Source organism: Limanda limanda, chromosome 21 (assembly GCF_963576545.1).
Source record: "Limanda limanda chromosome 21, fLimLim1.1, whole genome shotgun sequence".
NCBI lineage: Eukaryota > Metazoa > Chordata > Actinopteri > Pleuronectiformes > Pleuronectidae > Limanda > Limanda limanda.
The window spans coordinates 4,138,383-4,165,689 of NC_083656.1; the positions used below are offsets into that span (position 1 = coordinate 4,138,383).

General features: G+C 45.0%; 3 protein-coding genes across 3 annotated transcripts in view; all 3 read right to left on the reverse strand.

Annotated features, from left to right (window-relative positions):
• Positions 1-6,194: 6,194 nt before the first annotated feature.
• Positions 6,195-10,537, reverse strand: si:dkey-21e13.3 (uncharacterized protein LOC100150043 homolog). Its single transcript, XM_061095382.1, has 5 exons — positions 10,438-10,537; positions 8,205-8,312; positions 7,473-7,595; positions 7,266-7,391; positions 6,195-6,667 (listed from the first exon to the last, which is right to left on the reverse strand). Exons 1-5 carry the CDS (start codon positions 10,535-10,537, stop codon positions 6,195-6,197), a joined length of 930 nt encoding a protein of 309 aa, XP_060951365.1.
• A 2,673-nt stretch (positions 10,538-13,210) lies between these two features.
• On the reverse strand, positions 13,211-16,773 carry si:ch73-127m5.2 (uncharacterized protein LOC561202 homolog). The gene is made up of 5 exons (XM_061095061.1): positions 16,670-16,773; positions 15,400-16,050; positions 15,114-15,314; positions 14,905-15,034; positions 13,211-14,816 (listed from the first exon to the last, which is right to left on the reverse strand). Exons 2-5 carry the CDS (start codon positions 15,791-15,793, stop codon positions 14,345-14,347), a joined length of 1,197 nt encoding a protein of 398 aa, XP_060951044.1. The 5' UTR covers positions 15,794-16,050; positions 16,670-16,773; the 3' UTR covers positions 13,211-14,344.
• Positions 16,774-18,519: 1,746 nt separating this feature from the next.
• Positions 18,520-27,307, reverse strand: part of kif19 (kinesin family member 19) — a 28,614-nt gene continuing 19,826 nt past the window's right edge. Inside the window, exons 5-20 of the mRNA XM_061095509.1 lie at positions 26,260-26,396; positions 24,173-24,298; positions 23,882-24,076; positions 22,778-22,924; positions 22,558-22,680; positions 22,230-22,386; positions 21,963-22,134; positions 21,399-21,597; positions 21,032-21,302; positions 20,775-20,899; positions 20,301-20,455; positions 20,082-20,187; positions 19,509-19,632; positions 18,983-19,371; positions 18,704-18,892; positions 18,520-18,633 (exon numbers count right to left, since the gene is read on the reverse strand). Of these exons, the coding sequence (XP_060951492.1) occupies positions 18,520-18,633; positions 18,704-18,892; positions 18,983-19,371; positions 19,509-19,632; positions 20,082-20,187; positions 20,301-20,455; positions 20,775-20,899; positions 21,032-21,302; positions 21,399-21,597; positions 21,963-22,134; positions 22,230-22,386; positions 22,558-22,680; positions 22,778-22,924; positions 23,882-24,076; positions 24,173-24,298; positions 26,260-26,396 (2,729 nt within the window). The remainder of the gene's footprint in view (positions 18,634-18,703; positions 18,893-18,982; positions 19,372-19,508; positions 19,633-20,081; positions 20,188-20,300; positions 20,456-20,774; positions 20,900-21,031; positions 21,303-21,398; positions 21,598-21,962; positions 22,135-22,229; positions 22,387-22,557; positions 22,681-22,777; positions 22,925-23,881; positions 24,077-24,172; positions 24,299-26,259; positions 26,397-27,307) is intronic.

Genomic DNA, 27,307 nt, shown 5'->3' on the forward strand with positions numbered 1-27,307 from the left:
TTGTTCCCCCACAGGAAGAGCTGTAGTAACTCTTGTAATTCACACTTCAAAACTCATTCCTATAAGTTGTGGGTGTTTAATGCTGTTCAGAAATCGTTGGCTTAGCTCGTTGTCTATAAACTAAACTTTAAGCCAATATTGTAAAATAAAACTTAAACGAAAAATAAGACTTGGCTATAATATGGCAGATGATGGCTTGTTTGATGCAAGATGTTTTACGTCACTTTAGTTAGTTCATATAACTCGGATGCTTGTTTCTCTGAGTTTGGTTTAAATTACATATTTAATCAATTGGAAACGGACTGAAACGTCATGATTGAAAGCTGAGACTGATTCACGAGTAGTCGGCTGCACCTTTATCCAGGAGCTTAGTTTGTGTACGATGGGAGGAAATAGAAATTTGTAGACTAAATAAAATGTATGTTTGCATGTATGCACGCCTTATAGGTCAGACCTGTGTATAACTGCATAATAACTGAGTTTTTACATGTATTTACATTCATTTCCTCCACGTATATGATCTGTCCTGTTCATCCTAAGCTAATTGTCCAGTTTGCTTCTAGACGCAATTTGAACCTTGAACCTGCAGAAAAGTCAATATCAGAATATTCTTCACGCTCGGGAAACGGCAGCGTCGGCCTGTGAGGTTCTCTCCAGGGGTCACACGTGGGTCTCACTCTCAGGTTCCGACTCCTCGGGGCCAAACGGATCCAGAACCCGGAGCAGCACTGGAACACACATTAGCATAAGCCTTTCCCTCTCACTGCCTCTGCTCTCACTCGCTCTGTCTGCCCTTCACACATCCACTGACACGTCCTATTTCCACCGCACTGAGACTAATTGGCCCCTCCTCAGAACCAGCGCCTCTCTCTCTCCTGTTCGGGCTCCGGGCGGCTCAGGCGCGAGTTTGCGCAGCATTTTTGTACTTGACACTGTTTAACGTCGGCCATTGTTCAGTTTGAATAGAAGCCAGAGTTTGTTTTGTGCTCGTAGCGAAGCTTGAGCTCTAAACTCCTGGTGTCGGTGAAGCCTTGACATTTGTAAAACAGACGTGCTGCAGCTCGTGTGTGTGCGTCTCACTTTGAATATTTGTTTGTTTGTTTCAGTTTGAGATGTTTGTGCACACACACGTCTGTGGAAAGCGTATTTTAATGGCTCCTTTGTTTCTGCACCGGTGTCGCAAACAGGAGGAAGTTATCCGTCAGCCGAAGCGATGGCCACACTTACTCGCACTGTCATCATTATTCAGCAGGATGACAGCCGCTCGTACTGTACTGCACCCCCCCCACAGGCTGAGGGGAAACAGGGAGCTGAGACTTTAACTGGAAAAGTCACAGAAAGCAGGAGGAGAAGAAGAAAAGAAAACAAGACTAGACACAAAGTTGTACACGGAGAAAAAAGAGGAGACGAGGCTTAAAGGAAAGTTCAAGCATCATTTTGATGTTTTTAGTCAACGTCTCTATTTTCACTCCTGTCTGTCGCTCTGCTGCTGCGGCTGTCGTTTCTTTTTTTCTGTTTGTTCAGTTTGTGACTCGTCTGTCTTTCTCTCTCAGTCTGGCTCAGTAACTGTCTCTTTGCTTGTCGTACTCTCACTATCTTTACCACACACACAGACACACACACTCTCCTGTCATGTTATCATTGATTAAGAGGATGTCCCAGAGATCTCAGTTATAATCATCCTCTTAAAACCACTGGTTTGAACTGGGATGTTAGTCGGTAGAGCTCTTTAGAACTTTTATCATCAAGATTAATTAATTATTCTCTGAGAAATCGAGGAAAATGGTGAAAAACGCCCAATCTCACAATGTTGGAGAACATGAAGAGCAAATCTCAGGATCGTGTAAATCAATCCTGTAGTTTTTGTGTTAAAAACAAACAAGCAAAAAAGGGACGGGGGTGAAAACATAACCTCCTGGACAGAGATACTGGACACACATAAACATGCACATTTGCAATCGCTGCCTCCTCCATGTTAGCGGATGGGACATGGACCCAACCAGAAAGTGGGGCATTTATTTTGCCCAATCACCATTACTCAGGATTAAAATGCTGAAACTCTGCAGTACGTGATCAAACATGAAGGATTCTGATTGGTCCTCTGACCGTCTGTGCCCTGCTGTCCCCTCCCCTAATTGGCTTCCCGGCGTTTCCTCCCACAGCGCTAATCTCCAATCAACCATCTGCCGTGTCATCGCTCTGCCGTCGTCCTCTGTTCCTCCGCCGTGTTTTCACTTTCCCCTGCTGCTGATGTCAGGCTGCAATATTCCCTCAGAAAACAAAACGCTGTGCATGGAAATAATGTCCACTATTAGTCATGCACTCTCCTTTTAGAAACCGTCTGTGAGCCACAACCTCTATGAAGTTGTGCCTGCGTCTGTGTGTGTGTGTGTGTGTGTGTGTGTGTGTGGATAGGACCTCCTGTGATGGACGTAATAGGCCGGGACAGATGGCCTCCCATCCAACTAACCCCCCCCACACACACAAACACACACAAACACACACACAGGAACGTGCCTGAAGCTCGGCCTCTGTGTTTGGTCCTACTTGTTGTCTCCTGTTCCAGTTCCAGCCTTATTCTGTCGCTCAGAGCAGCTGGAGCGAGCTACATCTGTGCCTGTGATGTCGCGACAGAAATAGAAGTGAAGGCGCCGGCGTTTGAACCGAGCGTTCAGCTCTCTGACATCTGCGGGTAAAAATAAGCTGCCTGACACGTGGTGAACTCTCTGGTGTTGAGTTTAACATCTGGAGCGCGGCGCAGGTCGGTGCCGTGACCACGAGCGCGTCGGCGGTCGGATGAAACCTCAATTCACTGTTTTAACCGATAGACAAACATCGCAGTTTGTTTATTTTGCTCAAAATTACATCTTCTGGTTTAAACGTTGGCCTCTGAGTGACTCCATGTGTTGGAATAAAAGGACAAATCGACAGTGAAAAACTTTGTTTCTTGAGGTTGAAAATAAAAAATGTCTCTGGTGATTATGCTCCATCGATGTGCAGCGACCTTATTGAGACATAGGCTCATATATAGGAGGGAGATGAGACAGGAACCCCCCCCCCGGGTGTCTAGACACTGATGCTGGTGGAGTAAAGGCAGCAGGTGGTTGATTGTGGAGGGTAATGGTGGTGATGCATTTGTAGGTCAGGAATAGAACATGACGGATGTGGAGTTTTTAGGGCTGGATGTTAAAATAAAAAACAGCCAAAGTCTGTAATCTGTCATTTTTTATACGACAACCTATGGACAGAATCAGTTTCTAGTGCAATGATATCCAATGTCAGGATAAAATATCTTCATTTGTGTTGTTACAGTTCAAAATGATGTAAAATCTGTATTTGCTCGCTTTTTATTTAAAGTTTTTCTTTCATCCATTCACCAGATTTACTCCTTGATGAAATAAAGCACTTGTCGTTGTTGTTTCAGGCTAATTGAATGAAATGAGCTGCGTTTATATAACGGCCTGTTTTCCCCCCCACTCGCAGACGACATGTAAGAAAACCAACTTCTTCTCTTGGCGTCTCTTGCTCAACGGACCCGTGAGGCCGAGCTGCTGGAGACACATTTCCAGGCGTCAGGTTTCTTCTCCGAGGTCCGATTGAGAGGAGCTGTCCGAAGGAACTCGCTCGCACTTGACAGAAGAATTGATTGGTTAAAGCTAATCCAGGGCCTCTGCTGATGAGGGGTTGTCATCGACCTGTCACCGGGTTTGTGAAGGGAGAGGATCAGTGTGTGTATGTGTGTGTGTGTGTGTGTGTGTGTGTGTGTGTGTGTGTGTGTGTGTGTGTGTGTGTGTGTGTGTGTGTGTGTGTGTGTGTGTTATCTGCTTGACAATCAAACTGCTTTTATTCTAAAGACAAGAACCAAACCCAGAGGAACCAAAGTGATTGCATCCACTGTCCGGAGGGAAAACACACACTCCTGCATGGTGTGTGTCTGTGTGTGTGTGTGTGTGTGTGTGAGTCAACACGGTGGGTGACTGTTGTCTACCGCTGAAAAATGCTACAGGCTCAGAATAACTGAGGCCACAGTGAAGAAATGACGAAAGCAGCAATTAGAATCTGAGCACCGTGAAATCCTAATGCAATTACACGCACTTGTTTCTGCAGGAAACAACAAGAGGATTAAAGTCTAAATGACTCATTTGCAAAGACAAGCAATAAAACAGTCCTCAGCCGTGTGATCTGAGTTTCAGGGCATATAATGCAAAGTTCGTCATGCATTATTAATGAGTCGGATATTAAAAGTAATATAAGTCCTCTCCCTGCATCGGGGGAAGGGTGCGATTGATTTAACTCTTCACGCGTCTGGAGCATCACGTGTTCCCGCAAAGACTAAGACAACAACAAATAACAGTTTATTTACTTGATTGTGGTGATAGAAAATGTTTATATCCTTTTATATTTGCAGCTAGAACATGTTCAATATGAAATATATTTAAAAAAACGACATTATGAAATACATGATTCAGTGAAATGAATGTGGAAGAAAATTATTATATAAATAGAGGTTTTCATCTGTATTTGTTTGTTTGTTTGAATGATTCTACACATTTACATTGATTTCTCAGAGAATGATTCATGGATCTTCATGAAAACAATTATTTAACTTTAGAGGACTGATATTTATGAGTGTGTGAAATATGATGCAGATGAAAATAAAAACCAGGGCCTAGTGAACCAGATTCAGTCGAGTCAGTCAGAATACGGTCGCCTGCTCCTCTTCTCTACCTGTAAATAATTCTAACGTCTCTTCTCTGTCACATCAAATATTTAAGTGTCTCCACGAGTAATAAAGTTTGGATTGATTAGAGGACGTGCCCCTACGTTTGGACGCCCCGGAGCCGGATGGAACCAATAAGAGAGATAATTAAAGGAAGAGGGATGCACTGGCGTCTTTGTGTTGGCATTTTCTATTTAACAGATTTACAATCAAAGGGCAGGCGTTCAATTCAACCCAGACACGACCACAAACAGATTTCATATCAGCGGGGGGAAAGCAAACCAATTAAATCCATGTAAATATCAGAGATTCTCCTCTGCTCGTCGTTATTAGACTCGGTCCATGTGTTCGGGGCACAAGTGCAAAGTCACAAACTTCCATTTCTTTAATTTTGACACCGGTTTCCACAAAGCACATACACGCCATCTAGTGTTCGCCTGTCAAGCTGCTTCCAAACTCTGAATCTAACACAGTGAGTGAGAGAAGAGTCCAGTTTAGGATGAATGTGCAAAGGACACATCATGGCTGCATTGAAATAAAATATTCTCTCAAACTCTCAAACCGCACTGGTACATTTAGGTGCAGCGAGTGTAAGCCCCGGAGCCATTAGCCTGTGTCCTCTCTGGGTTTCCGTCTGTCCGCGTTCCCACAACTTCCATGGTAACGTTTTCCCCTGGAGTCCAAAACCCATTTGAATCAAATTACAGAGCAAAGTGCTGCACACGAGCAGCCGAGCGTTTAGCAGGAGCAGGGGATTCTGGGAGTTTGTGGGGCTAGCAGCTCGCCGCCATTTGAGGCTCCTGTCAACGCAGCGCCTGTGGGAGGTTGGAGCGCTGGTTGAGGTTAAGAGTGGCCGACCCGACGTACTTTTACAAAGTTTCACACAATTAGTACTCAAACAAATTAGGTCAGTGATGTGTGATAGAAGAAGAGCTGCAGATGGATCACTAATAGATTTAGAAAAATGTTGAACAAATAATGTCAATGAAAGAGAAACATAAACATTACCTGATAAATTATATGTGAATGACAACAGTTCTATGTACTCTGAAAGGTTCAAGTACTATACGAAGTACGGTATTATCCAGTACATGTTACTTCTGTGCAAACAATATTAAAAAAGTATATCTGCTGTTGAGACACACGCACATTAAAAGTTGTAATTTTTTTATTCAAAGTTGAATTCAAGTAATCAAAAATGTTCAAATCGAATGATCTATAATAAAAAACATAATCATAAAGAGCAAATAGCTGTTGTTGTTCTTTCTAACCGAGGAAAGGAATAACAACAGTAAGGAGAAAATACATATACTATACTACATACTATGTTGTTTAAAACCAAAACAACAGGAGCACAGATACAGAAATCCATGTGCAAGTTTATTGGCTGTAAACATTCATGGTGTGTTGGTGAATCTGGAGGATCAGTGGTGAGATCAGAGTGGTTTAATCAGTTCAGTCTTCATTTCCTCCGTCAGAGAAAAGTTTGGAACATGCGAGTTTTCAGACTTTTTATCCAAGGAACATTCCTCCCTGGGAACTTGATCATCTTGTACAGATTTGAAAAACTCTCCCAACTGGAGAGAGGGAACCAGTGAGCAGTCCGCTGGTTCCCGTGAAGGCTCCAGAAAGAGGAGGAGCAGCGCTGGAAGACCTCGATGTTGACCGCGTGTTGACCCGGCGCCCATCGAGACACTCGCACCAGAGTCACAGAAGAAGCAAAACCACACGTGTGAGGCGAGACGCCGTGGAACACCGACTCGTCCGTCCTCACAGACGCTCCCCTCTCCCAGACCATCCCGGCCCCCTCCGACACCCCCATGCCGCTGACGCTGCACAGGGCCTGGAGGCAGACCTCCTCCAGCGGCCCGTTGTCCGGGAAACGAAGCAGGATGGCGACGAGCCGCGGCACCGCACCGCGACGCAGTAACAGCTCCTGCTGCTTCGCTAAAGGAGAAGATAATCGTTCAGACTGTGTTAAATTTACTTTTCATGTTTTATAAAAGTCGCTAAACGTGAAGTTAGTCTCAGCTGTCAATGGAAATATATCACGCCATTTTTATAGCGTCAAATAACAACGATCTCTGACAAAGAAAACACGTACTTGTCCTATCTGCTAACATGGAGGAAGCAGGGTTTATGACCTATACCGCAGCCGACCACCAGGGGGGCAATCAATTTGGCTTCACCGTGTTGTCCATCTTTATGTACAGTCTGTGGTTTGTTTGGGCGGTGTGGCCTAGGGGGTACAGTGGGCGTTCTCTAACAAGAAGGTTGCCGGCTCAATCCCCTCTCTTCCCCATCTGCATGCCGAAGTGCCCTTGGCAAGATACTGAACCCCTAAAATGGCCCCTCATAAATGTTGAGTGTACTAATAATGTAAGTCGCTTTGGACAAAAGCGTCAGCTAAATGACATGTAATATAATGTAATGTTTCCAAGCTGCCTGTTACAGCCCCCTGCCAGTAGGGGGTTGTACCTGCAACGTGCCCACTGCTAGCCTCGTTGCGATACGATGATATTTGTAACAGGTCTCCTTCACTTACAGCTGTCGTACGACATGCGTGAGATGGCCCTCGCGGCGTGAAGCAGCAGCTCCTGGTCCGTGCTGGTCAACACCGACACCAGAGCCGTCACCAGGCCTGCGTCGCCGAAACCTTTACGAACCACAGCTGGAGGGAAACAAAACGAGACACACTGAGTCAAACCAGTAAGAAACTGGGTTTGTACGTGAATCTGGAGAAGTTACTTACATTCCTTGGCGAGTTCAGCCAGTAGTTTTGCCGTCAGCAGAGTGAGCGGCCCTCGGCTCCTCAGAGACAGAGCCAGGATCGGCAGGATCCCGCTGACCACCACCTGCTCAGCAGCGCCCTTCTCTGGACACAAGTGGAGTTACACGCAAGTGTTAGCATGCAGCTGTAGCTCCTGAATGATTTGTTGGTTTTAATGTTTGGAATGAACGTTTCTGGATTTAAACTTTAAGTGTTTTCCGTCTCTCCTCTCGTTGATGGGTGTGACCTGTGTTTACCTCTCCTGCCTCGATCTCCCTGTTGCTCTCTCGCTGGGAGACACAAATACAGCTTAACGTCTGCCGCCGACTTACAACTGTCACACACCTGATCACTTCACAGAAACCCCCCCGCCCCCGCTCCCCTCCGCCGTGGGTTTTCTACACGTTTCATCATTCAGACCGAGAAGCCACGATAGAGCTGCTACCACCAGGAGTGGGAGGCACGATGTCTTACGGTACAACGGTGTGGAATCACATAAATATGTAAATTGCATGCAGCGGCAGAGCTGTGTAGGTTTTTTTGCAATTCATATCTCATCAAATGAGCTGACGTGTTGTGACACAGAAAATAACCCTGAGAACTCTTGGTTACAGGTTGTGATACATCTGTGTGTGTGTCTCCGCTGAGGCCTGAAGGATCCTACAGCTGATCATACATTTCTGTTAGAGTGAAAATCGGTGTAGATGAACTCACTTCCCTCCTTAATGTCGGCCAGCACCGTGTTGAGATGAGGTTTCAGTTCATGCTCGATCGGCTCCAGACCAAGGACCCTGATGGCCCCTAATGCGTAGTTCAGGTTGTCTGTGTCGAGAGGAGAGATCAAATAAACTGAGACATATTAAAGGCATCAAACCATTTAACATATACGACATGAAAACACAGATGTATGATCTATAGACTGAATATAAAGACAGATGATGTGACAGATCCCCAAGAGACACCATGAGCGTATCAATTGCCCCCTGGTGGCTAGCTGCGGTATTGCTCATAACTCCTGGATATGTACCAAACTAAAAAGTCAAAGTACATGTTGATGTTTCTGATAAGTCTGGTTTTAAGTTGTTATTTGATGCTGTAGATATATGTGAGTGAAATATTGTGATTGACAGCTGAGACTGACTCGCAAGTGGTCAAATGACGTCATCGGGGCAAGATGGCAGCTTTTGGCTTCATTTCTGGATTCTGGGAGGAAGTGGAGACATGTCATCCATCTTTATTTACAGTCTGTGGTATTAATAATTCCACTCTGAGACGTAATTAAAAGACATTTCTTGTCTCCCAGGTTTTTGTCGCTGCTGTCCAGCCTTTAGTTCTTATCAAGTTTGGATGTTTCATTCACTTTCTCCATTAAATTTAAGACCTACACTACATTTGCAGTTGGACTAAATAATAACTGAGAACAGAGAATAATTAAAAGAACGTGAACTGAGAGGCACTGTGTTCCTTCATGTAGAAACATCCAGATGTCGGCTCCCTCTGGATCAGACCTGAGCTGCTCCTGACGGGTTGTTGGTCTTTGTGGTGCAAAACAAAACACGATTACAGTGCTGCCGACAAGCCAGCAGCTGTGTGAGTGTGTACTTACAGCAGCGCTGCTTTGCCAACATGCTTAAGCACCGTCGGTGACAACATGTTGATGTGCAGCAGTGCTGTGCTCGCATTTCCTAACCAGGCTGAGGGGAGTCATACCAGTTCTGCGGTATTTTTTTTTTTTTATCAAAGTAGAAACTGGGATTGGCTCTAGAAGAAAAGTTATTCATATCCAGTAGTAGAGATACAACCTCACGGTGCAGAAGGAAAACTCAGGTCACCACAAATGTCTGCATGAACTTATATGATAATCATCCGTCCCTGGATGGAGCCACTGATGATTCACTATTTACCAGATGCCTGATCCGAGGTTAATTCTGAAATCCGTTCAATTAAATTCTGTTTAAACACCAGTGGAAATAAATCAAACATGTTCAAATTCCTGGTCACATTTTCCCTGATGCTCTGTCAACATAAAATTCTCCCGTTGCCAAACCAGTTATCTCATGAGTGGACATTGAATGAACTAACACAGAGTGAGTGTGGTCGGTGTTTCTCCAGGGCATGAAGCATGTGGAGAAATATCTCAAAGCTTTACGTTGAAATCTGGTTGAATTTATCTGTTTGTCGCTAAAAATCTGTCCTTTACATACATTTCAGTGTTGGCATCTGAATTTCCTGATATTAAAACTTTTACTTTACAGAATATACAATAGAGAGAAAACATTTACATTCATGTTTAGATTAAATGATCATGTTAATTTTTTGAATTCAAGTTATGATACAGGTTGTGGTTAAACTAGGGCGGGTCGCCCTCTCACCAGAAGGTCGGTGGTTTGATCCCAGTCTTCCCCATTCCGCAAGTTACCTTGGGGAAAATACTTGGGACAGGTGTCATTATTATTATTATTATTATTATTATTATTATTATTATTATTATTATTATTATTATTATTATTATTATTATTATTATTATTATTATTATTATTATTATTATCATTAATATTTTTGTTATTACTATCATTATTATCTTAATCATTATCATTGAGACTTGTCTGAATTTAAGGGATAAGACGTTTCAAGAAGATTTTTTTATGTATCACAGAAATCAATTCAAAACTGCAGCTGTGTGGATGGTGGTTAAAACAATTGAAATATTGAAGAAACTTATACTTTATCACAGCAGACATTCGAGAATTCCCTTTATAAACATTGCAAATTGTCTCCTTAAGGATTCATGGAAATCAAATTAAACATTGCACCTACAAATCTGTTTGTGATGAACAAGAGTAGAAGTCTTATTTTGTGAACATGAAACAAAGTCTGTCCTGTATGAAGATGTTAGGTGTCACATGATCTGATGACCATGTCCCGGTCCTGGCGGTGCTGAACTCACCGTGGCAGCTGACCGTGGACGGCTTCAGGCCTCTGGACCTGCTCGTGTCCGTCTGTGGACGAGAGCATCTGTAGGTGAGAGGCACGTTGCTGTGTCCCATCCTGCTCCACGCTGTCGTCTCTGAGCAGGTGAAACCTTCTCAGATCCACATCTTCACGCAAAACACATCTTCGTGCATCCTTGCTTCTTGATTTGTTCTTTGGAGATTTCTAATTAGCTTGAGAAAACCAACCTTCTCTGCATCTCACCTCACCCACACTGCTTTAAGTAGTAATAATAACAAATAAAAGTATGTGTTTTCATTCAGCACGCCTTCCTTCCTTATTCTCCAGCTGGTTCTCAGGGTTAACACGGAGAAGATCCTCAGTAAAGCTGCTGAAGGATTTATAGCACACTCCCCCCCCACCCTGTGTGTGTGTGTGCAGTAAAGGTATTAGCGCTTGTCTGACTATGTTGAGTTCATACATAAAAATATCCCACAATGCCTTTCAGCCAAAACAACACACACAGGTGGGCATCATTCTGCCCACATGTAAACATATTATTGAAGGTATTTTTTTTTTATTGTGATTTTCTTCTGTATCTTCATCCTGATCATTTATTTTTTCAAGTTGGACTTTGTTCTCTTAAAACAACCCAGGAAACAGGAATCGTTAAAAATACGATTTGTGGATTGTGTTCTCACCAGAGAAAAACAAATACTGATGCAAACTGTTTGTCTATTTATCAACACCTGCAGGTTTTATGTTTCATAGAGAAACTCTGCCTGATTTCAGTTAGGATTGTTAACAGCTCTTGACACATTTATTTGATGTGATGTTCCCTGAAGTGCCCACGAGAGGGAGCTGTTGGAACACAAATAGAAAACCTGTGGAGTCTTGATTAGAGAAAGAGAAAGCACCGGAGACCCGAGCGTTAAAGATCTGTAACCTGGAAGGTTTCTGATCAGGGCCGGCCCTGGCAATGTTGGCGCCCTAGGCGGGGTTTCAGAATGGCGCCCCCCCCAACATACACACGCAAATTGTCATGCATCCCCAAGAACTTTTGGACTGTATACAGATGCACACACAGGCAGACAAAATTGTAAGCTATAAAAAATAATAAAAATATATAATAAAAATATAAAAAAGTCTGAACTCAGCTGTACTGACAGCATATCATGTCATGTCGACAAAAATAAACATTAATGATGAATTGGGGTGATTCTACCTCTAAATTGTTCTTTCTTCTCCTCCCCTACTTTGCTGCGCTTTCTGAATCGTGCACCTGATAATTTAATCCTTTTTTGACTCATCTTCAACTCTTACCACAGTCTAACACGCCTCCCCACACACACACACAAAAGAGAGTATGTGCTTGTGTGTTTCTGTCTGTTTAGACACAACTGACAAATGTGTGGATTAAGCAGTGTTTGGCAAGTTACTGAAAATTAGTAATTAGTAACAGTTACTAGTCACTTCTTTTAAAAGTAATTGATTTACCCCACCAGTTACTGTATATCAAAAGTAATTAGTTACTAGGGAAAGTAACTTTTAAGTTACCTTTATGTCTGCTTTTTAAATGTAATGAATATGAACAGTACTGAACAGTCAAACACAATACATATATTTTTTAGACCTATTTATTGTAATCAACAGGGCAACAGGCCCATTTGTGGGTCATTTGGTACCGGGCCGCACAGAAAGAATAAACATTTTACATGTTTTCTGTTTTATCTATTATCCGGTAGTTTTTCAAAATAAAACCGTTTTATTTTGAAAAATTACCGGATCCTCTGCGTTATGACTCATGCTTTATGCATGTCAAGACGCTCGTCTCGGTCACGTCACTTTTTCGCTGACCACAAACCAGCACGGTATTTGTCGGACCCATTTGTCAACAAACCAGGTGAATCCAGCAGGTCTGTTTAAGAAAAAGATCAGCTGCCCGAGATCGCAAATGACGGCGGCCCTTAAAGTATGTTTGAGAAAACAACTCTGCCGGTGTCCTGGATTAAAGTCACAGCAGAATACCCTGAGATCGCCACAACAGCACTTACAACACTGTTGCCATTTCCGACATCATATCTGTAATGACATGATAGATCGTTTGAAATATATCAATTTTCAGTGTGTTTTCCGGCCCGATTTGCTCGCAGCGAGCGAAAAAAATAGAACAGACCCCGGAACCCTCGCTGCAGATCGCGAGCCGGCCGCGGCGCTGCCCGCAGCTTCCCGGCACAACGCTGCCGGTGCGAACAGCCCAATTATTTAACATGGGCGCGGAAAGGAAGCGGACAGCTTTCGTGGCGCCTCGCTGCGCTTCTATCTCCGGTGCGTCCCCGGGTTTAGAAGATGATGTTGTGATGTGAATGTTTTGGTTTATATTGCATGTGTCACGTCATGATAAATCAGTCCCTTGTGCCGCCCTCTCGGCATTTTGCGCCCTAGGCAACCGCCTACTTCGCCTATGCCAGGAGCCGCCCCTGTTTCTGATAATAGTGTTTTCATGTAAAGAAACATTATGGTTTTAATAAACAGAAGAGCCCGACCCATATTGAGTAAAATATATCTGATACTCAAGTAATAAAGATATATTTTTTTAAATGTCAATGATTCCAGACGTAATTATCGAACCTTTAAAACAAATAAATGTAAATGAGGTGAGATCGATTTTAAGTTAATATAATAAATAAAAAGAAAACACAAATACAACCAATTATATAGAATCTTAACAAAGAAAATAGACATAATTTTACTATATATCTGAGGTCGGCTCATATCAGTTTTTATTTTTAAATTGTGAAATTATACGTTTGAAATAATTCTGTCTTATTTTGTCTCAGGGATCAACAGATTCAAACCATCTTTTTCTCACAATAACAGATTCACAAAGTTATGAAAATTAAATCTCCATATTTTACTCCAGTAAAAACAGACAGACATTATTTCCAACACTCTAGTACAGAACAACAGCACTGAATCTAAACAATAAATAAAAAGAGGGCAACAGGAGACGTTGTACCAGCAAAACAATGATAATAATCGAGAAATCGGATATTAGTAACTGTGAACTGTACTTGTGCACGAACAATGCGTTAACATTTTACATTCCTTGGTTTGTCTGTTCGCTAAAAAATAACCTACGACAGGAAAATATAATGTGACATGATTCAGTTTATACATCGAAATACATACAAACCCTACTAAAGAAACAGAGGAGTCACTTAATGAAAGAGTTCAACATTTCAGCAAATGTGCTTTATCACATTTTTGCCAACTGCTAGATGAGAAGATGGAGATCAACCTCACATCTGTCACATGTCACAGCAGCTGGTTAGCTTAGCTTAGCTTAGCAGAAAGACGGGAAGCAGGGGCAAACCAATAGCCTGGCTCTTTATAAATCAAAATCATCTGGGCAGTGCTCTGGGGCTTTATATCTGCTTCCCTGTTTCCAGTCTTTCTGCAAAGTAAAGCTGACTCCCGGCTGCTGCCTCCAGCGGACTCCAACATGTGACATTATCTGTGTCCCAGTCCAGGGAGGGCGTCCTTCACAGGACAGAGACAGAGACAGTCTAGTCTACGGGGAATTTCAAGTCACCAGCTTGTCTCGCTCTTCCCACGGTATCGTTGGCTACTTGGAGCTCAGCCACCGGCACATGATGAATCCTGGAGGAAGTTGGCCCGAGAAGGATCCACCTGTTGGATCCTTCGTTTTTTAGGAATTAAAGGACACATTTAAAAGGACAATAGTAGGATTCAGGCACCTGAATGGAGACACAGATTTTACACTGCGATGCTGAGCTCACTACACCTGTGCTCGTCTTCATGGGAACTCAATGAAGCTCAACTTGTGCCGGCTGTCCCGCTGCTGTGTCTCTTTGAATGGGACTGTCCTTGGTCCCTTTGACCTGTGGTGTGACCAGTGGTCAAACAGTTCCAGCTGCGTTGAGCCCAGTGGAAACAGTCTCATATCCCACAGAAACCAGTGTGAGGACGTTGCCCTCCACGGCGTCTGGCTTGTACTGCTCTGCCGGTGTTTCCACTGGACCGGCCGCCACGGTTTCCTGTCTCGTTTTCTTCCTGGCTTTGCCCCGCCCCTTCCCTTTGGAAATGACCTTCCCTTGGTCCTTGACCCCCCCAGACACCTTGGGAGGCGTCTCCATGTTATTTAAGTGGGTTTTACGGTGGCGCCTGCGGATACGCCTCATCGGCGGACCGGTGGCGACCGGGTCTGACGCCGCCGCACCAGACAAGATGCGGATCTGCTGTTCGACCACCATCAGGATCATGTCCAGGGCGACGTCCAGCATCCCCAGGCCGAGGCCGTGAGTCACGTTGTCAAACGCACCGCTGTTCACCGGGTCCTTGAAACATTTCCTCATATCCTCGAGGTGATTCCTACGGGGAAAAAAGATTGTGTTATTAATACTTTTTATGAAGAACAGGATTGAAAGCTTGAGGTTCACTGAGAACATACAGTACGTACTTGGTTTCAATCATTTTGGACCAGTGTTGAATTGTATTGGTCTCTGGGATGAGCTGCTTCGCCATGTTACTGTAATCAATGTAGTCCTGGGAGAAATCTTTCATATCTTCACACAAAGCCCTGGTGTCGCCTGAGAAAATACACTCATCAGAACACTAGAATCTTGCTCAGTTACTCCACGTTCTCAGATTATTACACATGAACGTTACCTTCTGATAGTTTGGAGAACGAGGAGGATACGGAGGTAGTTGTGCTTGGAGTGAGGCCGAGAACATTGAGTGACTCAAGAAGAGTTTTCTTGCTGGCCGGGCCTCTGCTGACTCGAGTGTACGCTGCCAGCGAGCGCAGGGACATCTTCTCCGGGTCCTGCAGGCGCCGTTTGATTTCATTGTACGAGATGAGATACTTCCCTGAAAGTAGAGAAACACGGGGAAGACGTGAAGTTAGTTTGTCAAACATTCAGGAGGTAAAGTCTTCAAACAACTGGCCACTTACGAGCCTTGGATCCCTTCATGTTCGGATCCAGGAGGGACGACACCTCTGCGAAGGGCATCTGGGTCCCAGACCCGGGATTGGCGCTGGGGTTCGGTGGCGTCTCCTGGTTCTGAGACACATCCTGGGTATGGACGGGGGCAGAAACCTGCATCTGAGGCTGCATGTGAGGCTGCATGTTGTGTATCTCCACGTGGTTCTGATCCAGCGGAGCCTGGCCCTGCATCTGAGGGAGGACCAGCGTGTTCTCAGATAAACCCTGGAGGTCCATGCCACCTTGTACTACGCTGCCGGCTTGTTCTGAAGGTACTTGGAAGACGCCCATTACTGGCTTCACCAACGCGTAGAGCAAGTTCCCCTGGGTATCCACACCCACAACCCTGGTGGTTTGGTCCATGGCTTTGCTGAGGTTTGAACCTTCAAGCTGAGGAGGAGGCTCCAGAGGCTGTGATGATCAGATCAGGTGGCCTCCGAGGCCCATGTGGTGTCACAGTACACCTTCCTCTTTGTGAAGGGTTGGGGTTAAAGCTGATCTGACAATAGAGGGAGGGAAGCTGACTGCTAACTTTCCCACATTGAACCTGTTGAGGCTTTTTCACTTTCTCTGTAAATAGATTAAATTACTCATGGAAACAGCACAGCAGAGGTTTCAGTCTGAAAGAGAAAAGTCGAGAAAGATCCTGGTTAGAGACAAAAGTTTAAGCTTTTCATAACACTAATAATTTGAAAATATATAATATAAACAAGCAGAAACTCTTTCATTTAGCTATGTATTTTCTGAACGTACTACTTATTTTAAATACTAATTAATTCATTGTTTGTTTATTGTTATTGTTTTTGATCTGATATGTCTTTTGTGTGATAACTTCAGAATTTGGTACAAAACTGAATTATTTCCCATGATGCCTGTGGGGAAGAAACGTTTGTGATTGGTCAAGACGAGAAACTTTCACATTAATATTAATAATTTAACCACCATAATAACTTTATGGCTAAAGTGAGGTAAATATACAAACTAATAACTTTATTTAAATGACAATAAATGCAGCCTCGTCTCCAGCTGTTGTTCAAAGTGTTTCATCCTCACTGAGGTTTAATTAAAATCAATTAAAGACTTTTTCAGTTTTTACAACATTTGATAACAACTGGAATCCATCATGGCCGCCGGCGGTGGAGGCTGTTCTGTGTGTGTTTCTGCAGCGGGCCTGAGACGCTGCTCGCCCCGGACACAGGCCGGTTCTGGCCCGGTCGGGTCCGCCTGAGAGCCGCTCACCTCGGGTGCACCTGCCGCCGGGTCTCGCTCACCGGAGCCGCCGCCTGGAGCCTCCTAACCGGTCACTGATCCTAGAACGGTCCGCGACGACGCCAGCGACATTTTCCCTCCGTCTCCGCTTTGGTTCCGGCGGGTTGCAAATCAGCTCTGCTTGCACTTCCGCTCCGGAGCAGTAATCCCGACGCTCATTGGTCGAGCCACGCTTCAGTCAAACAGCCGGCGAGCTGTCATTGGACGAGAGGGGTGTCAGTCGAGTGCGGGAGGCGGTACTTCCGGCTCAGGCTTTCCCACAGACAAAAGAATAACATTTCTTTACATTTCTGTGTTTTGAGACATTTTCATAGTTGTTATCGTCTCAGACTTGATTAAAAATACAATAAAAAAAATTCGTAAAGCGTAAAAGTTCAAGAAAGTGAATATTTGAAGTAATTGTATTATGTTGAGAAAGATTTAAAATTATTTATAAATTATTTAATAATGATCCAATCATTATTTAATAACACTAAGTGGCTCCTCAACTCTGCATCAAACGCAAAGCAATAATTACAACTTAATTTGATTGTTTTTCAATGTATTCTTGAGCACCGGACATCCTGCTCTTACTGCACTAGTTTTATTCTATATTTATTCTGTATTTTACATCCATGCTGTTTTTATTTTTAGGGGTTATGTGTTTTGCTTATTTTCTTGTTACATGTCATGCTGTGATTCCAAACAACTGAGTTGTGTGGCAATAAAGTTTAAAAGCTTGAATCTTAATTACATAACTATTTATAATTGAATCATTTTCAAAATTTATTTGAAAAAGCTGACATTTTACTGCGTTATCTGACTTAAACCTCTCCAACAGGTTGTCATTCACATTTTATTCTTAATAATATATTCCTGCTTCCTCTGAGACAAAAAAAGTAAACACCATTTCACATATTTCATTTTAATTTATTTGGGTAAAAATAAAAAAAAATGTACAAAATAAAGCATAGAAAGTCGTCAATATGAAAACAAACATCCACGACAAAAACATAAAAGAAAAGGCAATAGTTAAATAAATCATTAAAAATACAGCCAGCTAATCTGGAAAAGCATCTCGTGGTAGCGCACTTGATATCTACACAAAACAAGCAGGACACTTATCAGTCGAGTGTGGGTCATAAAGGCGAAGACCTGGGCCGTGTGAGAACACAAAGGTTGAGTTTGAATGCACGAGAAGCAAGATGAAGTGTTTTTTTTACCTCAAATATGAGTGTGTCGTCAAATTTAAACAGCTTCACTACGAGAAACATTGATACTGAAACATTTTGACAGGAGGCCTCTGCTCATTAAACAGTTTTTACATTTCCCTCAGTGAATTATCCCTTTGCCTTTTTTGATATTTTGTCTAATAAACCTCGTTATTCCCTCATCACTCATTTTCATCATTACTGGGAGGTTTATCCCCATTAACTTCCCTCATTAGCCGGATTTTTTTCAGTTTCTGGACTTTGTAACGAGCACAGCACGTTACCACACAGTGTACGATCATAATGCACAGACATTAGCACAGGGTTGCGTTCGTAATGAGCCCGACAACATCCGGAAAAACGCTGATACAGCACGACAGCCAGCTACAGTGGAAACACTGGACAGAACGGAACAAGCATGTGAAGCGATCTCCGGCCCCTGTCGGTTTCAGAGCCAGTCGGCGCCATCGAGGAGACCTCCGTGGTGAGTCTCCATCGTGAAGCCTCTTGAGCTTCACCTGGGTGCTGAGTGTTCATTTAAATGGGTCTGGAGGTTGAGTGTGGACCCCCTGCAGGAAACAGCTGGTCTGGGTGTCAGTGCTGGTGTTAAGGGGGACCGCGGGTGGAGGTTCAGTGTCTGCGGGTGCGCTGGCCCCCGGCGCCTGTGGTGGTGATGTAGAGGAGGGGCTGGGGCTGCCGCAGCTGGGACCCTCGCTTCTGGTTATTCATGTGGGCGGTGGACGACTCTGAGGAAACAAGAAAACACAAAGACAAAGCTCAATAAAAAGCACAATCAACGAAATTCTGTCTCTGCTGACAGTGATGTCAGGTTACCTGTCTGCTGGCCGTTGTGGGGTGCCCGGACTTTGGCGAGCTGAGGGACCCCTCGGTACTGGGGCCGCAGGCTGGGGGCCTGGGGCTGACCGTTGATGTGGAGGTGGGGGTCTGATGTGCTGTCCAGGGGACGAAACCTCTGAGCTGTGGTCGTCTTGGTTTGAGGAAGCTGCAGGTGCAAGGAAACAAATCATTGATCAATATGTTCATCTAAAATATTAGAAGAGTAATTCTGTACATGCGAATAAAATATACTCACCGCTTGACCTGTGACCTCGAAAGAGCGTGAGCGCCTCTTCTTGCGTCGGGCCTCGAAGTCCACATCTCTGGGCGTCTGGTTCTTGGCGGCGACCTGGCGGTTACGCGGGCGTGTCCAGGTCACCTGCAGGCTGGGTCCCTCCCCCGTGCTGCTGGACAGGTTGTCGTCCGAGGTGGCGTGCCTGAGCTCGGGGCTGGGCTGCCTGCCGCGCCGCAGTGGCAAACCCCTAGGTGGCGCCTCGCTCAGGGAGAGGCTGCTCTTCTGCTTCTTGGGGTCCAGGGGAGAGGGGGGAGGGGGGAGTCGCTGGGCTTCCACCTCCAGGGCTTTGGAGCGTCGGCGAGCAGCTTTCACCACGATGCTCTGGACGCCCTTCAGGATCTGCTGCCGCTCTGAGGGGACACAAGGAAATTCAGGTTTACAGGTCATCAACGACTCCAGAAACAAAGAGAATCACCATCACATTAACTAAAGCTGAAATTATTATATTAAATAGTTGAATTGCTTCAGTCGTTTGTAGACATCTCACCGTTTCGCGACAGGGGGATCTCGGCGCCGGCCTCGCTGCTCTCGGGCGACGAGTCGAGGTGGCTGCTGACGCTGTGGCTGAGGTGACTGAAGCTCAGCGAGCTCTCAGGAGCCAGAGGCTGCAGCTGCACAGGAGACACGGGACATCACGTTAGGGTCAGATATCAACTGAGAAGAACTCATTCTAGATTCTGAAAACCAGGTTCCCAGCTGGGACCAGAAATACAGGGTTTCAAGAGTGAACCTTGATGACATTTGATATGGGCAATTAATATTGTACTGGTGGTAATGGAAGATGAGGAAAGAATTGCACTTTTTTCAGCTGGAAAAATACTATGTTAATAAAAATGTATTATTCTCTCTGGTTACAGGTTCAGCTCAAAACTGGTGTAAACACATGTTGGTTCTCTGGGCGGTAGCAAGTTTCCAAGAATCCTGAACAGACCCGGATCATGAACCAGATTTAATTTGGAGCAAAATGGGGTTTTATGAGTCACACTTAAAAAATGGTATCATCTCTGAGGGACTCAAATGGAACAAACCCGGGCGAACGGCCCATTAGAGACGTGCTCACCTCTCTGTTGCCCTTCCGGTTGATGTGGATGGGAGGCGGCGTCATCACAGCCGAGTTCTTCATCTGCCTGGCATGAGGGCTGCTCTTAAAAACTCTGTTATTGTCCCTGAACCGGAGGAGAAAGCAGAGAGAACAGCTGAGAACCTGAAGTGGACTCGTTCATGAGAGAATCTATTATTATGCTTCTTTTAACCAGGTTGTATGAATTCTCTCTCTTACAGCTCAGGCTCACGCAGAATGGGGGGCAGAGTGTGCCTCCGGATCTTGGCTTGGCCTCGTCTGTTATCAGGGAACATGTTGCGAACACTCTCCTGGTCCGAGTCCACGTCCTGCGTGTTGTGACCGGGCAGCGTGATCTTAGGTAGAGAGCCCTCCTGGAAACGAGAGCAGAGCGTTTAGAAGAAATATTCACATCACAAGGTAAAAAGATTTACACTTATTATTATTTCATATCACTACCAGCATACCACAGAAAGCAGTGCATTGCTTTTTACCCTCTCTGTGTATGTATGTACAAAATAATTCAACAATGCACAGATGGATTTTGACCAAACTTGGTGGGAATGTTACTTGGGTGAGTATCTCAACATTATCACCTTTTGGGGCTGATGGGTAAAAGGTCAAAGGTGCTAATCATTAATATTGTTACCTAACTTGATTTGTTATACTGGGGTTGCTTTGATGGTGTGTTACCTTGATGGTGTGTCTGGTGGTCACCTTGTCCAGGGCCATGGCTCTGTCCAGCTTCCTCTCCTCCAGCTCTCTCATGTAAATATCATACAGCTCCTGGAGGTGGGGGGGCACCAGCAGGCTGTGGTCTGGAACACATGGACACAGATATGATTCAGCAAATCACAAATTCATTAAATCTCAAACCCAAACTAGGCCAGAGCTGAAATTATCAATCAAAGGACAGATGTTTAATCAAGGTTTGTGGTGGTCAGACTCACCGTCGATGAACTGTCTCTGCTGCTGAATGATGTCGTCACACAGGTGTCTGTGCTGCTCGAAGCGCTGCACCACGAAGTTCTTCTGCCGGATCACGTTGTCCTTGAGCAGCGCGTGCGACTGCATCTCGGCGTTCTCGATCTCCAGCTCGTGGACCTTGCACAGGAGGCCCAGCACCTCCCGCTGCTCCTCGGAGCTCACGCGCCGCGGCAGCAGCTCCTCCAGGCGCCGGGCGCGGTCCCGGAGCTCCAGGAACCTGCGCTCCAGCAACGTCTGAGGGGGGGGTGGGGAAATAACCAGGAGGTAATTCGATTTCTGTATTTTGGATTTGGAAGATGGTTTCTCTGAAGATTTCAGGTCAAATTCTACCTTTTGCTTGTGAATCCTTTTCTGCTCGGCCATGAGCGTGACCAGATTTTCACGGGCAATCGCCACCTCCTGGGTCTCGTTGCTGTCGGGGGGGGACTCCGGGGAGTCAGAGTCCTTCTCGCTTTCATCCTTATTCACACTTTCCTTTCTCCTTTCTGCACGCCACTTCCTCCTGCGCCGGCTCCTCTCCTGCTCCCAGCTGGAAGAATAATAATGAATCTACATTTTAACAGGCAGAAATTATTACAAGTCCCCTGCTTTATGATTCAGCTCGGCCGCAATGATTTGAGTTTTTCTGCAGCCACATTTGAATGAACACAGCCCAGATAAATCAGTTTTTAAAGATTGTCTGTGGTCAGTGAAACACACGGTTTCATCAATGGGAGTCCATTGACTTCAACGGGAAAGCAGAACTGCAGTTGCTATGGTTACCAGGTGCTTAATACTCCATCCACACTCATTTAAATCTGACCAGGGGTTAAACTGTTGACCAGAGCTTGAATAAAAGATTCATGTCAAACATCAACCTTTCAATATTTAAAGAAAAACACTCGAAGCACTGACTCTGCGATGGTGAGCAGGTGTTTGGACGAGTCGATCTGGTTCGACATGTTGCTGTTCTCCAGCTCCATCAGGTTCTTCCTGATCTCCATCTGCTGACGGAAGGCGTCCAGCAGCTGCTCCCTCAACTGGTCCATCTCCGCCCGACTCTGGCTGGAGTGGGCCTGGACTTCGGCTGGAAACACGACGAGAGGAGAAACCGTCATAAACAGCTTCATTTGACAGATACTCTTCATGTCCTGCAGGGGGCAGAGGGGGGGGGGTCTTTACCCTGGACGTTGCGGATGTCGGCCCGATCTGAGTTGACCTGGCGACTCGCCTGGTCTGCGATCTTTTTCTTGAGCCGGTGGATCTCGGAGCGCAGGTCTGAGATGATGTTGGTGTATTGAGCAATGTGGTACGACACATTTATCAGGTTCTTCTTAACCTGAGACACACGGAGACGAGAAAAAAGACAAAGAAAAAAGCTTTAATATTTACACGGGTCTCAAATTTCACACTGAAAATTACTGTCAGAAATATTAAGTTAAGTATATTTAAATGTGTTGGTTTCCAATAAATCAATTAAATCAGATGAGAAGCTAAAACTTGATCTCACCCGTGTTCGAATATTTTTGGCACGGTCGGCGTACGTCAACGTGTTTCGAGACTCCTCGAACGCCACGGAGGCGGGGCTAATGTGGGCGATCATGACCGTTCGGCTGTTCCCGCCCAACGAGTCCTGTCAATCCAAGACGTCAGAGGCAGAAAATTAGATGTGAACGATTAAAACACAGGATTTGGATCTGGTATCTTGGGAATATTTAAAAGTGTTGTACCTTTAGTAGGCGAGTCAACTTGCTGTCTCGATAGTTGACGTACTTGGCGCCATTTTTGTCGCTCAGGGCGTTGATGCAGTTGCCCAAAGCCAAGAGGGAGCGGTTGATGTGAGCCCCCTCTTTCAACCGCTGACCCCTGTTCTGAGTCTGAAGAGAGAGAGAGAGAGAGAGAGAGAGAGAAAGAGAGAGAGAGAGAGAGAGAGAGAGTATTTTATTAAAAACTGCTCCTTTAGTCATGAATGTGATGCTTCAGTGAAATACTTAAAGCTTCTATATGCTGCTGCCACTAGATGTCGCACAAGCACAAGAATCTTGGATCTTTGACTCACAAATATCAGTGAAAGTGACACAACCAGATCAGAACAAGAAGCAAACCACATAAACAACCAGCTGTCGTGCAAACTGTGGGAGCTTTAAACACCTAGAACTCTTATTAGAGTAGCTGTCGTGTTGCTGCTCTCGCCCAGCAGGTGGCGCTACCCCCCTCCTTTGACCCATCAATGCTCGGCTGAACTAAATCAACATAAACTTTACGACCCTGCCTGAGCTCCAGTCCTGATGAGGCGGAGGAAACGTCCCCCCCCCGTGCCCTCGAGTGACAAACAGCTCGGTGCTGTGCTCAGTTCCTAATGGAGCTCATAACACGTGTCATCCATCAGTAGTCTCCATGGTGAGGAAGTGTCTCTCACTGGTTTGCATGGTAATCTGAGGGCGGCGGTGTTGCACCTTTCTGTCCTGCAGAGATTATCCACAAGGTTCTCAACAGACTGAGCAAATTATTTATTTGGCTATAGAAGGAAACTGCTCATCAGCTTCAATACTCACTTTTTTCTGAAGGTTAGTTTTTATCTTTTAACCCTGAATAAGTATCTGAAGTCTTATTTTTATGTTTTATTCTCTTTGTTGATAAATAAATGAATAAAATGTTTTATTACAACAATTAAATTGTTTTGCAAAAGGCTCTGAACAGAAACTTGAGTTTGACAAAAGTGAAAACACCCACACACCAAACAACTCCCCACGACCAATGAATCTCAATGTCAGTAGTTTAAGAACTTCCTGACTGACACACACACACACAGACACACACACACAGACACACACCTGTGCTGCTCGCTCGGAGCCGGCGAGGTCGATCATGAAGAGGCGTGCGAAGCGAACCTCCTGCAGGACGTCCCGGCAGCGGCTCTGCTGCCTGACGTCCACCTGCAGCACGGCGTGCGAGCGGGACGAGGTCTGGTTGGCGGCGGTGGGCTCCTGCGTGCGCTGCTTGTTTCCCTTCATCAGCAGTTCCATGATCTGACAACGACACAGGAGAGAGCTCGGTGATGGAGGGAATCTGAATGTGTCTGGATGAAAGTAAAAGTCGTGCGGGAGGGAGGCGGCCTGTCTCACCTCTTGGGCGTTGATGGTCGACACCTCAGTGATGCCGGCGACCTGGATCTCTCCCTTGGAGTCTTCCCTCAGGTCCAAGAAGCCTGAAGACGGGTTCAGCAGGTCCCGGATCATCTCGTTGTAGATCTAAAAAGACACAAATACAATCGTCAAAATAAATATCGGGACAGTTTGCTCCGTTTCCTTAAATTACAGACTTGAATCAACTGGAAAGATGTCAATGTGAATAGAAAAGGCTCCATTCAGAGCTCCAGGCCTCCAACACGCATCCAAACCATGTGCAGCAACATCAAGTGCTATATTTTCATCCGCCTGTCATTTTGAAACCGCAGCTCTTTAGGCGGCAGGCTGTCACCAGGCCTCTTCTCTCACACTGTTATTGAAGGTGCAGTGTAAAAGCTCCTGCAGCCACATGAGAGCTCGCGGCAGGAAGTGACGTCATGGGAAGTGGCCGACGCACGACAGCAGAGGATCCAGCCACAGACTCTGAAGAGACTTTAACCGGTTCTGAGAGTTGAGTTTTTTGTTTCTGTTATTTTTTCCTTTGCCAGTTGGGTTTGAACAAGACTCTCAGTCTATGGTCAATGGTCAAGCTACCTGCTCGGTAGCTACCATAATTTTCACCCCTGCCTGTTGGTTTATTTATTTTTCAACAAATGCTACTGAATGGATTTCCACGAACTTGATGGAAGGATGAAACATGCGCCGAGAAAGAAAACCAACGAGATTTTGGCGCAATTCTAACATAAGTGACAAATCCGGAGTTTTTTGTATCTGTCATTTCTTTAAGACATTTTTAAAGTTTAGAAAAGTCTGATATATACGAGTTTGTGCAATCTGGTGCAGCTTGATTGAATTTGAGGGGACGTTGGGTCTTGGTGGAGGAAGGAGATCTACTGAGAGAGACAATCTAGATTTAGAAAATCTGTACCTTGTTTTTGTATTTGCGTTCTCTCTTTGTGAGTCTGTGTACGTGTTTCAGAGATTGCATGACCGGGGACCAGAGGAGCAGTGGATGTGTGCACATCGCTCAGCCGGGCCGTAAAATGGCGCTTAACCTCTTTGTGGTGACAGTGGCAACGGATTGCTCCGTGGAAACGGCAAACACGGACGTCACACGGCGGCCTGGTGTCGGTTCTCATCCTGAACGGTTTAACACCGGTCAGAGAACATCCAGATGCAATGACTGGCGTCTTAATGGCAGAGTTTCCACCCGCCCAGAGCGCCGCTAAAGAGCTGAGCCTCAATAACACTGTCAGTCACTTCCCGTAATGATAGTGTTTGGCGCTGGAAATACAAAATGTAATTTTCGAATGTCTGATGCAATAAACCCCCACCACCCCCCCACCTCCACCCCCAACAAGTGCTCATATTGTGGCGTGTTCGGGTGAAAGCTCTTTTCATATTTGCTCTCTGGTGATTACACAAGGTTATAATGACCACTGCTCCGTCTTTATCCCTTTATGTCCTTTTCTCATTACCCTCCCTGACGGCACGAACATTTCTGAATAAATGTGACTCATATCCTCTTTTAATATTCATCCCACCGTGCATCCTTTTTCCCAAAGCGGAGTTTGACAGCGTGACGGACAAATTGTTCACTTAGAATCCGACAAAAAAAAGTCCCTGAACGATGCAGTTAAACAAAACAATGACGGAAAACGTTTCCTGTGCTTTATGCTCCACGAGGTGAAAAGAGCAAATAGATCATGTGAGAGGAGAATTTTATATAGAACTAAATAAGCTGTGAACTCATTGTACCCAGATACTAGTTTTTTAATCTTCAGTTCCAGTCAAGGAAAGACACAAATAACCTCATTATACAGGAATCCTACTTAGTTACTGCTATCAGACTCAAATGATCCATTCTACCCGGAGCTATTATTTTTACTTTAGTGTCATTAAACACAGTCTGAGCTGCTCGGTAATGAAGCATGGAACCACAGCCGGCGGGCGCCATCATCAGCCTGCTGTCTCATCTGTGGTTCACCATCGGGATTTAGTCTGAAGATGTGTTATAACTGTATCATTCTGTGTGTTTGTGATGAGAAGACGAGTCTGGGGACAAGCTGTGGGACAGTTCTGACCTCCAGGTAGGACATGGAGACGCTGTACAGCATGTCGTCGCTCGTCTCCTCGATGGCACGGAACAGGTCGTTCAGCGTTCGAACGTAGATGCCCGGCTCCTTGTCCGTCCCCAGCATGGTGTATGTCTTCCCACAACCTGGGAAAGAATATGGATCATAAAAACATGTCTTCACCTTAAAAAAATCGAATGATTTACGTGCTAAAACCCATTAGAGGAGACGAGACAGATGGACGGACAGGAGGAAGACGTCAGAGAGACACATGGAAATGGAGAAATGGTGCTAAAATATTCTCTGAGGATCTGAGGCTGGAAACACTGGCGGTGAAGCATGACTCATTTATTAATTAGACCTGCGCTGAGATCAAAAACCACAACAGCCGGGACTGAGACGTGTCCCAGTTTCCCTGTGAGCTGACGAGATGACTCAGAGAAGTATCACGACCGACTGGATGACACAGCCTCCATTCAAGAGGAGTCACAGGTAATCGACCGAGGTTACACCCCCCCCCCACACTAACACTAGGGGTGGGAATTGGCAAAAATGTGACGATTCAATAGCATTGCGATATTTGGGCCACGATTCAATAGTATTGCGATTCTGCGATTTATTGCGATTCATGTCCCCCATATTATTCAAAGGCATTACAAAAAATGAGGAAAATAAGACTGCTCAACTCACTTCAAATGTCACATTTAATTCTGTGAACAACATTGTCTTCTACACATTAACTGAAGTGCAAAAACGTTGTCCTTGAACATTCAGGACACAGGACCTTTGTAATTATTTTCTGAATTAGGAGACCTCTCACATGAACACTGAGCTCAATCATATAAATAAGAGTAACCTAGAGCTTCAATCAAGTTGAGACCTGCAAGGTCATGACCCAAAATGTTAAATTCATTTGGGAATATTGGCATTTTTGTTCAGAAAAAGGAGTTGTTCAACATGCTCAGATGTTAAAGTTCCTCTGGGCCGTTACTATATCTCCTGCAGTGGAGAACATCCTTTCCGCAGACACACTAGGTATCTTTTAAACTCTGAAACT

What these genes read in the sequence shown, in the direction of transcription:
- si:ch73-127m5.2 (XM_061095061.1), bottom strand. Translation starts at nt 15,793, where the DNA reads ATGGACCAAACCACCAGGGTTGTGGGTGTGGATACCCAGGGGAACTTG. An exon ending in CATGAAGGGATCCAAGGCTC is followed by an intron (nt 15,315 to 15,399) that starts GTAAGTGGCCAG and finishes CTCTACTTTCAG; the next exon opens with GGAAGTATCTCATCTCGTAC. An exon ending in TCCAAAATGATTGAAACCAA is followed by an intron (nt 14,817 to 14,904) that starts GTACGTACTGTA and finishes TTTTCCCCGTAG; the next exon opens with GAATCACCTCGAGGATATGA.
- si:dkey-21e13.3 (XM_061095382.1), bottom strand. Translation starts at nt 10,537, where the DNA reads ATGGGACACAGCAACGTGCCTCTCACCTACAGATGCTCTCGTCCACAG. An exon ending in GGCTGAACTCGCCAAGGAAT is followed by an intron (nt 7,392 to 7,472) that starts GTAAGTAACTTC and finishes GTTTCCCTCCAG; the next exon opens with CTGTGGTTCGTAAAGGTTTC. An exon ending in ACGCATGTCGTACGACAGCT is followed by an intron (nt 6,668 to 7,265) that starts GTAAGTGAAGGA and finishes CTTCTCCTTTAG; the next exon opens with CGAAGCAGCAGGAGCTGTTA.